At 43.8% G+C, this 16,363-nt stretch overlaps 2 protein-coding genes across 5 annotated transcripts in view; both read left to right on the forward strand.

Annotated features, from left to right (window-relative positions):
• SLF2 (SMC5-SMC6 complex localization factor 2) overlaps positions 1–8,525 on the forward strand; it is a 29,203-nt gene extending 20,678 nt beyond the window's left edge. For all 4 annotated transcript variants that reach the window (XM_057379897.1, XM_057379873.1, XM_057379881.1 and 1 more), the window contains 6 exons: positions 498–585; positions 1,080–1,196; positions 2,021–2,098; positions 3,683–3,769; positions 5,140–5,208; positions 6,350–8,525. In XM_057379897.1, coding sequence (XP_057235880.1) covers positions 498–585; positions 1,080–1,196; positions 2,021–2,098; positions 3,683–3,769; positions 5,140–5,208; positions 6,350–6,385 — 475 coding nt within the window. In that variant the 3' untranslated portion in view covers positions 6,386–8,525. The remainder of the gene's footprint in view (positions 1–497; positions 586–1,079; positions 1,197–2,020; positions 2,099–3,682; positions 3,770–5,139; positions 5,209–6,349) is intronic.
• A 1,799-nt stretch (positions 8,526–10,324) lies between these two features.
• The window catches only part of SEMA4G (semaphorin 4G), a 29,987-nt gene continuing 23,948 nt past the window's right edge, over positions 10,325–16,363 (forward strand). The window contains exons 1-2 of the mRNA XM_057379908.1: positions 10,325–10,415; positions 11,061–11,272. The gene's annotated coding sequence lies outside the window, so the exon portion shown is untranslated. The remainder of the gene's footprint in view (positions 10,416–11,060; positions 11,273–16,363) is intronic.

Here is a 16,363-nt window from a genome sequence, read left to right on the forward strand (position 1 = left end):
TGCTGTGAAAAAGGGTTGTTGAATCTTTTATGTAGCTCCTGGGCTGTGGATTCTTGGTACCCTATAGCAAAGAAAGGCTTAGCTTAGGTTCTGAGATGCATCACTTACTCTAATTCTCACCTGAATGGCCAAAATTTGAATTTTCCATGGGTGATCTATGTCTGTTTCTAAACATCATTCTGAGGTCTGTATCTTTAAAATTAAGTAATTATAATGTAACTGGRCAAGGAGAGTTATTTGGGTCATTAACTTCAGGCTTGGAGACAARTATCTAGCATTGTTTACTTGTGCAGAAGCTGTGCTGCAATGAGATTAAGGGTACTTCTGCTTTACTAGCCTCCTTACTGGTTTATACAGGAACTATATTCAGAAAATCCCATTTAATAGTTGCAAGCAAGTTTATGTCTAGGGAAGCCAGGTATAGCCTCACATAYTTTGTAGAAACAGTGTGGATTTGAGAAATTCTATGGGAAATTATTTTTTGTATTTTTTTTCAGGGAAGTAAGAAGACGTCTTAGCCTAGTGATAATTGCAAAACTTCTACATAAAAAGGATGTAGAAATACCTGATGAYTGTGACAAGCAGGTACTGTGTAAATGAGTTGTCTTTGTATAATTTGGAAATTTAGAAAACATGTACATTTTTGTTTTATGTTTTAATACTGTAAGCCTGTTTTCAAGAACCTTGCAAAATGACTATGCAAAATAATTTTCTGTTYAGATTAGTGTTAAAAGTGTATTTGCCCATGTGTAATCTGTATGTTCTGCAGCTTGTGCTTGTTTATGTGCCTAAACATTAATTTTGGACATTGGAAAGAGGTCTACACTTCCTTGAGTCTTCCTTTTGTATTCATGTGGAGACACACTGTTTTCCTASGTTAGATCTTTTGCTGAGGCAATGTACAAGCACTTAAGTCTGTGAATAGACCAAAACCACCCAAAGCATGAAAACTTCYTTTTTTTAATTAAAAATCCCTTTCCTGTTCTTGTCTTAATGGCAACTAATACTGAAGTGGCACTCGGTTTCCAATTTTCTGTTGTCAGTAAATTAGTCCAATTTGTCAATGTTTGTATCTGTAGATGTTTCTTCTGCATGACTTTCTGGTGTGTATGAAACCTTCTTATCTACTGAGGAAGATGAGAGAAGAACTGAAGGAGCAGAAAGTTGATGGAAACCATGCAGAACTAGAACATGAGGTATATAGCTAATAGTGCTTTCTTGCTTTTGTTTTTTATGCATCTTTTATATATTTTAAATATTATATATTTTATGCAATTTGGAGAATGTTTCTTTTACTTTTTAACAATGGACATTTCTGTATGTGAGCTGTGAATACACTGTTTTGTTACTGTTCATCTTTAAAATAGTATTTTGGCTATAGTCATGGAGGAAGGAAAAAATAGCACGTGGTGAAGGAGCCTGTATGGGGCTGTTTTACAAACAGGGAAATGGTCAGATTTTATGAGTCATGGGGATGTCTTGAGTTCCAACTTCTGTAATTAGAGGATGATCTTCCCTCCCTTCTGATGTAATCAGTAAAAACTGTTTGGTGCTGAGCCAAACCTTCACCTGCAGGCTTCAGAAAAAGATTTATGAATCCTTTATTAATCTCTTCTCATAAACAAGTGTTAGAAAAATGTAGTATTTCCRTCCATGCAAAAAATTGAATATTGGTTTGGTTATTTGAGTGGTTAYCATGGAATCTCTCAGCAAGTGATTTGATCTGGAGGCAGATGATGGGAAAATAGAGCTAACTGCTGAAYATAAGTTTCAGTTATTAAAACCACAGAAGTTTTTATGGGTTGGTTCAGTTAGGTAAAACAGTGTAATACTGTTTTACAATGTTTCTAATACATGAATATACTGTTTCAAGATAGTTATTTAGGCAGATACATTGGTATACTTGTCCATTGACCTGCCTGTTGTGAGGATTCGTTCCGGAAAGCAGAGAGTGCTGTTTCTAAATGTGAGGAGTTATAATGGTGCTTTGACTGCTAAAGCTCTTTTGATTTCTCTCCAGGTATATTACCTAATCTACGTCCTCCTTCATCTAGTCAGTGAAGCCAGTTTCCTTGATGTTGTAAATTCTAATCAAAGGGTGAGTAACTTCAGTGGTTAGACCTTTAGATTTTAAAATATTGTTTATCRTGCACACTCAGTTTGTTTTGGTAGGAGATATGTGATAGAAGATCACCAGAGCATAATAGTACTGGGAGAAACTTTTGTTCTGGGGCAAGGTAAATGCAGAAGAGTGTGTTTACTGCAGAGAAAGGAAACCTTTCTTCTGTGTTTCTGCAAACAGAGCTTCTTCCAAACATAAGGCTGTGGATGAGCAGGCATTTGTTGTGTTAATCTTTCTCAGAGAGTATCTGGAGATTAACTCAACACAGAAATTCTAAGTCAAATAATCTTATCAACTTTGGAAGTAGGATTGAAATTTTTCTRTCTGGGAGAAAACCACTTTAAAAATATCCAGTAAAATATTTTCAAGCACGTTACAGTTTCCTGTGCTGGGATGGAGCAAGTGAAAGCAAGGGCTGTAGCTTTTCTCTGTAGTGATTGTTCCTTTGTGCCATGTGATGTGAACATCTGCTAAGTAATACCTTCTGCTTAGCCTTTCAATATTCCTGTTCAGATTTCTGTGATCATTTACTGGGAATTGCTTTCTGCAAGGTGTTTGTGTAAASCTGCTGCTCTGTGGAATCACTCTTGGCTTTTAAGAAATCTGTCATGACCTGTTTGAGAGACACAAAGCAGTAATATTTGGTTGCATATGGAGGCTTAAGTATCTCAATGTACTACTTAGATTTGTGGAGAATTTGGTATTTTCAATTATTTYTTTTAATGTCTCAATTTCTCAATGAAGAAAGATTGTATTATTCTCTGACCTTTTAGCCATCCAGTGGCAAGAGGGGTGTGGCTGAAGATWGTGCAGGCTAGACTCATGTAAAATCAATCTGATTATTTAACTTCTGGCCCTCTTCCAGTTAGAGGGGGATAAATTGTGGTGGCCTTGAGACACCAGCAAATGTTTATAAATAGAATTTCAGCATGTCTCACCTGTTCTGCAGAGCGGAGCCTCTTGGCAGCTGTTAAGTGAGAGATTGAAAACAGGAATTTTATGAAGAAATTAATAGAATGTGAAAGACCTTGGGAATCATTATCAGGAGATCATGAAGTGCAAAACTGCTTTATTAAAGTAATCAGAAATTTAGAGAKAAATAAAAGATCAGCGCATAAACCTTGGTTATATTTTACCTGCTCAGCCAATTCCTACAAAAGAAATTACCTGAATCATCATTACTGAAAAGGGTATTTTTAGCTATTGTAGCTTCAGAACTTTTTTTGCTGATAAAAGATGTGAATGGCACTGTACTGTGTTCACTATTTTGGGGGCAGAAAGAATTTGCAAATTAAATAGTAGGAACTTTAGAATTTGTGTTGTAAAGCTCTGCTGTATTTTGAAGCTGCTTTTAAAAATTCTAAGATCTGGTTTACCAGGAGCATGCCAGCAACAGATAGAGGATCTTGTGATCTTGTTTTCTTTTGTCTCCCTGTCTTTACTGTGTGTTTCTGAGAAGAATTCAAACGGAAGCATGTAATTTTTAATGGATATATATGAGTAAACCCTATAGTTTCGACATGGAGGATTTAATAGCTGTACATTTTTGTCTTTATTTAGCAACAGTTACTGAAGCTTTGTCGTGCTTTAGATAAGCACGTGAAAGGTGATATTAGGGAAGATGCAAGGCTGTTTTATCGGTGTAAGGTAAGACACAAAATTTGATTTTTCTGTTTTGTTTTGGTTTTGAGGTGGTTTTTGGTGTTTGTGTTGTATGTTGTTTCCTCATCCCAGCCCTGGAAATTTTAGGAGTACCTCATGCGTTTGGGGTTTTTTTCCTTGGACTTTTCTTGTCTGCATCATATGTTTTCATGTGGATAAATATATGCCTAATTAAATTCACTGGAAATACTCCTTTTACTAACAACAGGATTCTTAACAGCTCTAAAATTGACTGGTCTTCCTTTTAGCCATCTCAACTTCTAGGCTCACAGAGTTGCTCTGTTTCTCTTTGTGGCAGTCTCTGCTGGCTGACTCCAGTAGTAAGGGCAGAGCCTACATGCAAGTCAGGCTGCAGAGGACTGAAAAAGTTGCCTGTCTTGCATGAGTCTCCATTTTATTTTTTCAAATGAACGAGTTAATTAAAAATGTTATGGATTTAAGCCAACAGTGTATGTAACGTAGCATCAAGCTTGGACAATTGCCTTTTGTTTGCTTTGTGGTGTGTGGCTTACTACTGGTAGTCCTAATTTTGTGACCTTTATGCTTTGCATGTTGTAGCAAACCAAGTCAGCCCAGTGATAAAGTGACCAGCCTCAGCTTTGAAAAGCCTTGGCTTSTTCAGCTTTAAATCAGACRTTTGCAGTTGTGTSCTTCCTTACCTCWCAAAAACATTCTTTTCTTATTCAGCCAGATTAGTGRAGCATGGATCCTTTTAACAAGTTAATTACTCTTGCCTTGACTGGTTGCTTTCACTTTTGTTTCTATTTGCCTTTGCACTGAGAGGGGAAAATATTACTCTGGTTTTCTCCATTGCTTCATTTGTGCAACACAGCAGTAACTTCTGGAGAATGCCACTGTGTTGGGTTTTAACACAGCATATGAAACAAATCTCAGTGCCAATGGCTTGGATTAAACACCTGCATGTGATTGGTTTTGAAAAAGCACAGTTTTATGTACAAGGAATTGGGTTCAGAAGCAGCCAGTGCTGCATTGTTGGCTTTTGTGGTTGCAGTTGCACCTGTTCTAGGTACAGTCAGGCTTGTGTGACAAACCTCATTACCCAGGGATGAGATGGTGTTTGGAGGCCAGAAGTTTGCATGGTGATTCCAAACATTTAACCTCGGGAGTCATGTGCCTGTAATGTGTTTGTGGAGTGCATTACTTTAAAGTCAGAGTCACAGGGATCTGAAGTTAAGATGGTGACACTTGGTGACAATAAAATTGTTCCTTTCCAGTAAACCTTGAATGTTGGATTATCTGGGGTTTTATAATTTTGAAACCRTGCAGGGGAACACAGGGTATGATTTTGTCTTTTTGAACATGAATGGCCTGAAGTAATCAGTCTGCATTTGCAGGTAAAATGCTTGGCTGCTACGATATATAGCAAATGGCAGGACGTGATACAAAGCACTCGGCTTTCTCAGGTACTGTAATGAAACCATTTTCTCTCTCCACATTGCAGGGTGCATTAAACTCGTTTTTTAGTGCTTGAAAATAGCATATTCTTTTAAAGGGCTTTTCTTTTTCTTCATAGATAGCATGGCTGTGGAATGCTCTTAGCTATATTAGAATGGACTTCAATTAAAATTCTTACTTTGCTGGCTTCACTAAAACCAAGATCTCCTCTCCATTGTTTAAAGCRCTTTTTTGTAAAGGTGTGCATAGTACTTGGAAATCCCAGTCCTGAGTCGAGTCACAGGGCCTGTCACTCATTACAGCTATTAACAGATGCTTCCAAAAGGACATTGGGACAGGAATGCAGTGAGACACTTCCTGCTGTGATCTGGCACCATGTGAGAGTGAGACTTCTTGAGTCCAGGGCTTTATCCACATAGGCTCTCCACAACTCCTCCCCCTCTGAATGTGTCAAATATTATGCCACAATTAGGCAAAGCCTCTCATGTTTGTAAAAGTATGCAGTAGTAAATAATGCCATGGTAARTCTCAGAAGTATTTACCTTTGTGACACCACTACCTGTGGCCTTGGTGGAATGGGTGGATAAATTTTACTGATACCAAAAGTTCGGAGCTGTTTCTTCCAGCCTTGGCTTGTAAGGTTTCTTTTGTACTGTGATCTGAACAACTGAGTCCTGGCTTGGAACATGAAATTATGTCTCTTGGAAAAGCTTAGCTTTATGGTAATGCAGAGTATATTTAAATTTAAATTATACATGTATGCCTGGTATTGATTGCAGTTAAAAGCTGTGTAATTAACCATTTGTAAAGATTACTAATTGCTCCCAACAATGTGCAAAAAAACAAAGTTGTGTGTAGCGTGTGTGATATTTCATGTTCTAGAGCAGGTAGTGACCTGTGTTAACACATGACTGCAGAATCTGCTTAGTAATTAATGAAAGTTGATAATGATGTAGGTCTTTCAGAGTTGTTTCTTAAGAGATGTTTGGGGTTGATTCACATATGGGAAACTGGCAAGTGTTTCAGAATAAAGTTGCAGGGACTTTTTCCAGCACATTGTGGTGCTCCCAAGCTAAGCAATGCCTACTCTGCTCATTTCTTCTCATACTGTGTTTCTGACTTGTATACTAAATTGTTTTTACTCTTTAGGGAAAACTGCATGACTTCTGGGAGCCAGATTCATGAAATCTTGCCTGGTTAAGGGAAAATAACAGAGAAACTGAAATCAAGAAAGACACACAGTGATGACCAAACATCCCCAAGGTGGAACTTCACCTTGTTTGGAACAGAAGAAGTCAGTCACCTGAATTAGAACTTGAGCTTGATACAAGCAAATACTAGACACATGAGGATCGGATTTGACTAACATTGTTTTTTACTACAAATGTTCTACTTCYGTAAAATTGAAGTGGATAAACTGAAAAAAACCCCAGCCATTCCTATAGCCCTATCAGAATTGGCTAAAAATGTATTACCATATTGAAACCTGAGGGAAATTTTCTTGTTTCCCTTGTTAATCACARGACATATTTGAAAACAGTATGTATTCATTTTCTTGCCAGCACGTACCTGCATGGATTGTTTTAGGTTGGCTGGAGAAGAACTGCTCTGTGACATGGAACATGAGTTCAGAAGCATTGTTAGACCTCCCCTGCTCTGAGCAGGTGAGGAAGTGGTTCAGATCTGGGCTGAATCATGGTAATCTGCAAAGCAGAATTGATATGAACATCCAGTGTCTCTTAGTGCAACTGCTGTATTTTGTATTTTTTTCTTTCAAAATGGAGAAAAATACTAATCCTGAAATATTATCTCAGTGGAGATTTGAGAACAGCATTTGGCTCACCTATGTAAAGACTGTGGAAAGCCATATAAGACTGAATTCCTTGGCGTGAAGTCCTGCTGCGCCCACAATATGTGCTCTAAGCTCCAGGAGCTGTTTATGAAATTATCAGAGGAAGGTGTGATCTCCTTTTGTGCTCTCTGTACAAATGTCATCACTGAAATCCTACACTCTGTTCTGTCTGTAGGGTGGGTGCATACAGGAAGAGAAGGTTAAAGTGTTGGGTAGCAGCACCAATGGGGATTCCGGTAATAAGTGAGATTTTTTTATAACATCAACATGTGTTTTATAATACTGTTTCCTTTTAATTCTTGTGGATTACTGTCTTGTATGAAGAATTCTGTATAATAAGAATGTAAAATAAGGCTCAAAAGAACTGCCAACCCCAAAATCTTCAACTTTGACTATGTATATTACATATAAAGGAGCTGCTGTAGAATGGACGTGTCTTAGAGGAAATGTATTTTATTTGCAAATTCATACTAAATGTTTTTCTTTCACGTGTTATGTAGTTATGTCAATGCCATCTTTTGCTCTGTCTTTGATAACTTATCTGCCTTCCCTCTTGTAATAATTGCTCACTCTGTTGAATATATTGTATGTAATTTTATTAATGTTTATATTTTTTTCACTAATATTGTATAAAGGTAAATAAAATGCCGAATGTTTACTGTATTTAATCTGTATATATTTTCTTACTGTGTGAAGTTAATGTTGCTGGCTTGTGTATTTTGAAGAAAAGAGGGAATTTTAGTTGAACAGCTTTTGTATTGCAGTTCAAAGCATGTTGAAACTGCTGAGATTTGGGGGTTTTCCACATAAAATAACCAGTTTGATATTTACTTTTATTTAACAGAACAACAAAAAATAAAACCAGACACGCCTTTCTAGTTAAATGTCCCTGGACAAAAATGGGCTCTTTTTCACAAAGAAAATGGCTGCAGGTCCTATTTTGTTCTTATGGCACGTTACAATTCTTGGGTTCACAGCTGATTAGCTCACTATAGATGGAGACAGTCTTGAAATCATTCTCAGCTCAGCCTGTGCTGTGTTTTCATGGTTAATGCCTGTGTATACATTCTCTCACACTCCTGCTTTGTCTGGACTTCTCTTCCATCTGTTTTGTGGTTGAGGAGTAATTCCACAATTGCTGAAGTCTGGATGTGGGTTGAAGTGGTGCTCATCAGAATCCTTGCACAGGAGATCCCTGAGCATCACTATGGAATCTTTACAAGGGGCTCCTGGCAGTGAAATAGCAAACCCTGCAGCCCTCGCGTTTTGCCAACTCACTTGTCCCCAGCCAGGACTTACACGCATTGGAAAAGGTTCTTTGCACACTGAAGGTCTTAACTGCTTGGTATGTCTTCAGAGAAGCATTTTGCACTGAGGTCTATCTTTTGATACGATATTGGCTGCATTAAGAGCCCCATTATCACATTTCATGTGGAAGAAGGTGTACTTTGCGGTAATAACAAAAAAAATTAAAGTCTGATTATAAATTTATGTAGCTCCTTGTTTTTTTTTTTTTAATTTTCGGACAAGCCTCTCTGTCTTAAAATAACACAAACACTTTTGGTTTTAAAGTTGAAGAAACCTGCCAGTGAAACTTTGTGCATCTCATATTCTCATTGTTTCTGTTGGGGATTTCAGAAGTGATTAATGACTTGCASGTAGGGCTGGCTGAAGGTCAGTAGGACACATCATTTATGCAGTGGCTGCAGGAACTCTCTGAAGTCCCCAAAGCTGATGATTTAGTCTGGGAAAAGCAGGTGACTGRAACACCTGAAGGGTGTTTTTATTACTGGTGGAGCAGCGGGCTAGATGTCTGCAAAGGCATTTCAGAGGCAGCACTTCAGTGTGGAAAAAGTCTTTTAATATTGAGGGATGGATACTGCAGWGTTGGTTTTCCGACACAGAAAGCCAGGTCTGTCTCTGTTAGAGATTCCTGTGCTCAGCATTGTCCAGCACCAGTTCTGAGTGTCCTGGGGCCAGCACTTGGGCACAGGGCTGTGATAGAGACTGTGCTGCTGTGGAGATTGAAGCAAGTACTTCCAGGAGTTTGGGTTCTGCTGATCCGGTCACCAACAGGAATACTGGAGCTACAGAATTAACACTGGTCTCGTATGTTTGCTTTCTTTCCCAGAGGAGCTGTATGTATAGCACAGTATCCCTGGCTTTGGGTTTGTGTTTTGGTTTTTTTATTTGTCTTACACTGTTTTGTGCTAGTTGTACAACTTTTTGTTTTACTGAAAAGGGCAAATCAGGTTTCTGCTGAAGATGACCCTCCTAGTTTTTCTGGGGTCTCATTCCTCGGGTTTATAAGCTTTTGGAAAACTTGCCCAGAGTTTTCCTGTGGCAAAYGTCACCCTCTGCCAGAAGGGCAGATGTTTCCACTGGCATATTCGCGCTTGTTTCTTCATCCTGAAAGWGAGAAAAGGCTGACTCTCAGCAGAGAAGAGGTCTGATGAGCTTGCAGGAGCCTAAGCAGCTGCAGAGGAGTTCCAAAGGAGCTGCCCAGAGAGGTCAGACAATCATTAGTGGATTTAGCTTGTTCCTTGTGGTTAAACTTAGCAGAATTCTCTTAATGTTGTTTAAATTGCAGTTTTTCCATGTTCCCCCCAGGCTGTGCAATACCCTCATGTTTTGTCTTGTGGATATTTTGGCGGCTTTACTGGTAAAAGGTAGGAAGGGCCCCCTGCTTATCACGCGTTGAAAAGGGCTTTCAGTGTTGGGACCGGCTGATGATGGGGAGGATTCTAGAGAAAGTAAATTCCTCGACGGGCTTCTCTTCTCTAAAAGCCGAGAGGCTTTTAGATTTGCCTGACTGATGCTTTTTTCAGCCAGCGCTTCCTCGCCTTTGCAGTCASGAATTTGAAAGGGAGTGTTTTATCTGGTATCAAAAGCAAGGCTGGGTGGTGAGAGAAGAAAAACATTCGCGTCTTCCCAACTTGATACTTCGGTCTGGATGGTGAAAGCCAGTGCTATACTTTCAGCTGCTTTTAAGTGGCGTTCGGATACATTGTACTTTTTTGGATGTCTCCCGTGTCTCTGCACGGTGAGCTGCTGCAAATGTTCCACCTCCTTCAGCTTTCCTGCCACCTCCCAGTTCCCTGGAGGGAGGTCACAGGGAAGGGGGTGGAAACTCCACTGGAATTGTTCCCTTCATTGTCATCAAAGCGCCTTTGCCATCAGCCTGGGGGGAAACCTAAAGCTTTTCAAGGCAGGTTTGGCCCGTATGGTGTGTAGGAGTGGATAAAGGGGCCATTTTCACACACCCTTGTCCCAGTGCTTTCCTTTAGGATTGCATTTGCGGCCGAAGCTGCCTGAAGCCCGGCGAGCGGTGCTCCTTCCCCCTCGCAGAGAGAAGCAGAAAGGGTAAATGGATTTGTGCTGCTTTTGTGCTACGGGGAGGGTCCTTCACCCGAGCTGAGGCTCGGCACGCAGGATCAGGGGCTTTGCCTCTGGGTCTCAGGCTCTCTTCTCCCGGAGCCTGCTGAAACTCGGGGCTCTCGGAGCAGATGCAGGAGCAGAGGATCCCTTTCCTCTCCGGACTGAAAGCCAGGCTGCAGCTGGAATAAAAACAATAGCTTAAATCTGCCAGGCGCAGCGGTGGGGAGAGAGGGGCAAGGCATTCAGTTTCCTGCTTTTTCACACTGCAGGCTTTTATAAAGGCAGCATAAATCACGCAGGGCRGCCGTGGGCTCCTCAGACGGCATCGTCCAGGCTCTCAGACACATTGATCTGCGTGCTGGAAGCTGAGCTGTCCCCTCTGTCCTAACCAGGCTGTGGGGAGAGGCCTGCCAGGTGAGGATGCTGAGATGCTGCACCGCATGCCAGCTCTCCTCCACCTTTGCGGAGCTGCTTGCCTCCCCTGTGCACTAATCCTTTTTCCCCCCCGGTATTTTGTGCTCTGGTATTGTTATGGTAAGGTTTGCACAACACGATGTGTTTTTCCCTCTGGTTGATTTTCTCTGATTAGCCCATTTTTCCTCTTGCCCTCATTCTGTTTTTTTCCCGCAGTATGCGAACGCCGTTTGCTGAGAAACTGTGTCAGCCTTCCTCTAATTAAGAGTCTGGCAGGAGCCAGCKCAACAGTAATTTTGGAGATGACGCTTCCAGTTTGGAGCTGACAGTAAGCCGAGGTGCTGYGGCAGGGGCTCGTGCTGGGGATGCGGGAATGTTCTCCGGCTGAGCAGGACAGGGGGACCCACGAGGAGCCTGSTGCAGGAGCAGTGAGTACCCTGGGTGCATCTCAGCTTGGGTGTTTAAACGGTGTCCTCTCGAAAAGAACTGCAGGAACAATTAAATCCTTGGTTATGTCACAGGTTTAGCCCTTTGTGAGCGAGTCTGGGTGCGTGTGTAAAGGACGGGAATAAATTGCAGCGGCCCTGAGTCGGCTGCGTCTCTCTGAAATAGCTGGAAAGGAGGATGGAGAGCTCAACAATCAAACGGCCTGAAAAAGGGCAAATGAGGAGAAGCCATTCAGTGGCGCTCTGTAATATGGCTTCAGACTCCATAGTTCTTTTATGAGCAGGAAAGCTCAAAGCAAACAAAAAGAGGCAGGAGCTGGGGATCTGCTTGCCTCAGGATGTTGTGGATGCTAAAAGCTTAGAGGTTCAAAGAGCATTTTGCGGCAGAAAAATGCAGCGGGGGGTCTATGAAATGAAAGCAGCTCTTCCTGGCTGAGAAAGCTTCAGGCTGCTGATCCCTGGAGGGTGGAGCATGTGCTGGGAAGAKATCCCAGATGTCTGCCCTGTTCCTTCAGCCCCTGCAAGGTGCTAGGATTTGGTCCAGTGTGGTGTTACCGCCTGTATGCTTTATGTGAACAGCTGAGGGATTTCATGTCGTGTCATCTCACGGTTTCCAAACTGTCAGTCGTGTCCACCATCGCATCTCTCCTTCCGCTCCCGAGGCAGAAGTTGTTGTTGAAGGTGGTGCCAGCCCGTGCTCCGAAGGAGCCTAGCGAGGTGTATGGGATCAAATGTTTCATTTGGCTGAAGAAAACTCAGTGACATTTTTTGATCTTTATAATGACCCTGTGAGTGAGACTAGGCAAACGAGTTGTGTGGTTCAGGAGCTCCAGCAGAACACAGCCAACCACATGCCAGAGCTGACCTCCTTCCTCTCCCCTCCCACCCCATCCATTGCTGTWTGCAGCTAGGGAGAAGTACAAATAAGAGCAGATGAGGATATTTTTTAAAAAAAGATCTTTCCCACGTGATACCTCTAGAGCACAATTCAGCATTTTCCCTCTCTACTTGCTGTGTCAGATTTGCCTCTTGGGGGCAACCTCACCCCGCTCCGGCTGAGACCAAAGGGAGTTCAATTGCTTGGGGGGCGATGAGTCACTGCGCATCTCTCTCTGCCTTTGCGTTATCTGATCATTTTTTAGCAATCGAGGTCATTATTTGCTGAAAGGATTTCAGGATTTAAGCCGTCGAGGTTGACTGGTGGTGGTTTTTCAGAAATGATGCGATTGGATCTTGAAGGTCCCTTTGCAGGCTTGGAGTCCTTCAAAGTTTTTTCCTGCTCTGGTGTCCTTCAGAGAGAGGAGGGTAGCRTGGAAGGACATGTGTTTTGTGGTTCTRGTTTAATGGGCAGAGCATAAATCTRTGCRAGAAAGATTTACAGTGTTCTCCTGGTTCTTTTGCCTGGCTTGGCTTGGACTGTCACCATGAGACAGTGCTGCAGACACTCTGACTTGTCACAGTGGAAGAGACCAAAATTACTGCTCCAGCTCCATTTCAGCCCCGTGGCCTTGAGCAGGCGTCTCGTACAAACCTCGTCCACAAAAACCCATTTGCATTTATTTAAAGGGCGTTGAGGTATATGATGGAATAAAGGAAGTATTATTCATGCTTCGTGCTGTGGTTCCTAATGGCACTTTACACGCTGATATGACCTACAAAGCTTGTTGTTTTGTGCCTGCAGTGCTCTGATGTTCTTCCTACCCTGAGGGTCAGAAATGACAGGAATAAATGATCGTGATGAATGTCTCTCAAATCCCTGCTCCCTCTCCTTGGAAGTGTCCTTGCCAGGGCACAGCGCAGTGCCCTTGCTGGCACAGGCGAGGGGGGGCAGTGTCCTTGTCCAGCCCACGGCAGTGAACAGAGTGCTGCTCCTGTGAGATGTGAGGGCAGATCCATTTTTCCATATTCGTGTTTCACCTCCTTCCCAAAGCACAGGGATGCAGCTTGGGCTGTGCAGGGGGCTTGGCCCAAGCTGAACACACACAGGGACCCTGCTGTAGAAAATATCGGGGAGGAGATTCAAGCAAGTGAGGTTAACCATGGACCCCAAAGCATAGGGACTCTCCAGAGAGGGTGCAGGACCCTGCAGCTCATGTCTGCCCAGTGAAGGACTGAGTCAGCCCTGCTGGGGCAGCAGCTCCTGGCTCCAGCCAGCCTGGGTGCTTGGACAGCAGCAGCCACGCAGCTCATTAACCCGGCCCTCCAGCACTCGCTCTGCTGGCCTCGACACTGCCCTTCCTAACAGCTCCTCTCCTTCCCTTCTATTTTTCTCCCTTTTTTTTTTAGTCTTTTAATAAAGGTGAATTAGCTATATGGATATGCAGGAACATGAATCAAAGGAATTCAGCTGACTCCTGAATGAACCGTTCATACAGAGATGTGCTAAAGCACCAGGACGTGATGGATGCAGCCTGCTCAGAAAACACCTAAGGATAAAAACTGCTTGTAAGGCATCTCACTGCAGCCTCCAAAAAATCTGATTATGTAGGGGGAGAGAAAAAAAAAATCAGGTTTTGGAATACATTAACTCAGTTGAACAGCACAGAGAGAAGGTACCAGCAAGAAGCAAATCAATTCCTGAAGGCTGCTGGGAAATTTCACTGACTTGGAGATCCAGAGTAAGGCTGGCTGCACTTAGAAGAGTTATGTTTCACCTGAAATATTTAACACTGGGCATTTGAAATGCTCTGTGTGCCCTAAGAGCCCACCAAAAAATATGCTTACGAGGAGATTTTAGATGAATCCTGGGCTCATGCCATGCTACTGATGGGTGAGCCCAGATATTCGGGTTGTTCAGTTTTGTTGGATTTTTGTTGGGTTTTTTTTTTTTAAAAGAAAAGCATGGGAAGGGTAACTCTCTGGSCTCCATCACAGGGAAGCAAAAATCACCATGTAATGAATGCTGGTCTGCTTTTGGGACACGTGCTGACAGATCTGTTGTTAGGAGTGAGATGTTTCCATAGCAAAACCATCATCCTAAAYGGCACGGTAAMTCAGCAGAGATGCTGCAGTGGCCCYGGGCACCATCTTCCCGGATCATTCTGAGCATCCTTCCAGGGAATACGGGACAGYGATGGCAGGGGGGATCAGAGCAGCYCGTGGTGATGCTCCCCACAGCGCCAGGGCTCTGCTGGCAAGGCTGTCAGCTCAGTGGTTTTTTCAGTCCTTTCTGACTTTAAAAGAAAGCTACAACAAAAGGCAAGCTTGAAATAGCTCATTTTATCTGAGCAGACAAACAACTTGCTTTGAGCATCATTGTCACWCAGGCTAAATTACTTTTAGATGCTTTTAATGACTGGGTAACGTTTTTCAGCTGTTCGTTCTGCAGCACCCTGCTGAGGGACGGTCCATCTGTAAAGACCAAGGACTCCAATATTGTGGTTGTTCTTCCTGACATTCGTTTGGCTTTATTATTTGATACATGATTCCCTGTGGCAGAGATGTTTTCAGCTAAATTTACAGCTACAAGCTCTTTCCTTTGCSTAACGGGGATCTGTTTCCAAGAGGGCTGGAAGGCTGGCTTTGCATGCACCAGTGGGAGGTCAGGGATGTAGAGGAGAAACTCCGGGAAATTGAAGGTGACAGTCCAAATCCTGTCTGCATTGAGGGTGACATTAGCGTTGGGCTGGAGGGATTTTAACCCATCGTTTGTTACCTCCACCTTTCATTTCACTTGTAATGCACGGCACGGAGAGCTGTGACTTGCAAAATGATCCCACCAGGGACGTGGTTTGTGACATCAGCCATGCAGGTCTCTCGAATCCCTCTTTCCSAGGCAGGCACAGCTTTTGCATTCATTTCTAAAGGCAACTTCTAAGCCATTCGCCTTCGCCATCCCTGGGTTTTGCAGTGCTTCTGGGAGATTGTATTTTTAAATCCTAGCTCATAAATTTTGGAAGCTACTTTCCTTCCCCACCCCCTCGCCCCTATCAAAGTGTCAGAGCTGAAGAAAAACTGTGAGAATGATGGATGTGCCGGGCTCTGCTTGCCAGTGCTCTGCTGTGTGTGTGGGGGTTATTTACTGTGCTGCTCGGGTTTCTTCTTTGGTGGCAGAGATGGCAGTGCTGGGGTTCGGTGCCTGGGAAGGAGGGGCAGGATGCCCAYGGCTCAGCCGAGCATTGGGCTGGAGGAAGCAGGGCTGGGAGAGAGGTGGCGTGGGCACAGGGACACCGGGAGCCCCAAGGTGAAGCCATGGGGACACGGACCCTGTCTGGTGGCTGTGCCCAGAGGGGCGATGCTGGGGACCATAACACCTTCCTGCCTTTAGCTCTGCGGGGTGCAGGCTGGCTCACCCAAAAGGGCAGCTTTTAAAAGCCACCAGTCTTATCCCAGCCCTCATGCAGCCCCAGGTATTTGTGTTGCTGCTCTGGGCAGTGTGTGGCAGGGACCTGACCTGCTGTGCCCCACTGCAGAAAGAGAGAGAGACTCCCCTGTGCTCCCCGGCCAGCCTGGAGCCTGCCCACTTTTACCGGGAGCAGCTGGGACTGCAGATGGGCGGAGGGATTGCTGATGTCCTGCCCAGCCAGTCACCTCTCCTGGAGCTCTGCCTCTGCCTGCAGCCCCCTGTGCCCTGCTCCTGCCCCAGAGCTGGGACAAGACCCCACACCGAGCCCCACAAYTCCATCCTCTAAAGGGTTTCCCTGTGACTGCTGGCGCTCCCCTCCCTGCTGCAGGAACATCCCAAAGCAGCTCTGCCTGGTTGAGAGGCAGGTCAGGACCCTGCCCTCCCGCAGTCTCACCAGCCCTTCCCCGAGGGCACGCTGCCGACAGATCCTGAGCCAGGAGATGYTTTCCGCTGGCTCAGAGAGGTTTGCAGACAAGCGRAGCAGAGCTGCCAGATCCCTGTGTGAGCGCCTGTCCTCCGTGAACTCCCGTGCGTCTCTTGCAGCCGGGCTTGTGGGAACGGATCGCAGGCTGCTGTGACTCAGCTGCTTCTCCCTTGAGAAAATCTGCCCTGGCACKGTGCTTGGCTCTGCGGCTGGGGCTGCCGGCACCTGGCAGCCTTCATCAACAAATGGCCTTGGGCAAAACATCCCAATTTCCACTGCCGAACATTTGTGGGAGGAGAAATGC

Source organism: Malurus melanocephalus, unplaced genomic scaffold (assembly GCF_030028575.1).
Source record: "Malurus melanocephalus ecotype Western Australia unplaced genomic scaffold, MMel_1.1 scaffold_12, whole genome shotgun sequence".
In the NCBI taxonomy this organism is placed as follows: domain Eukaryota; kingdom Metazoa; phylum Chordata; class Aves; order Passeriformes; family Maluridae; genus Malurus; species Malurus melanocephalus.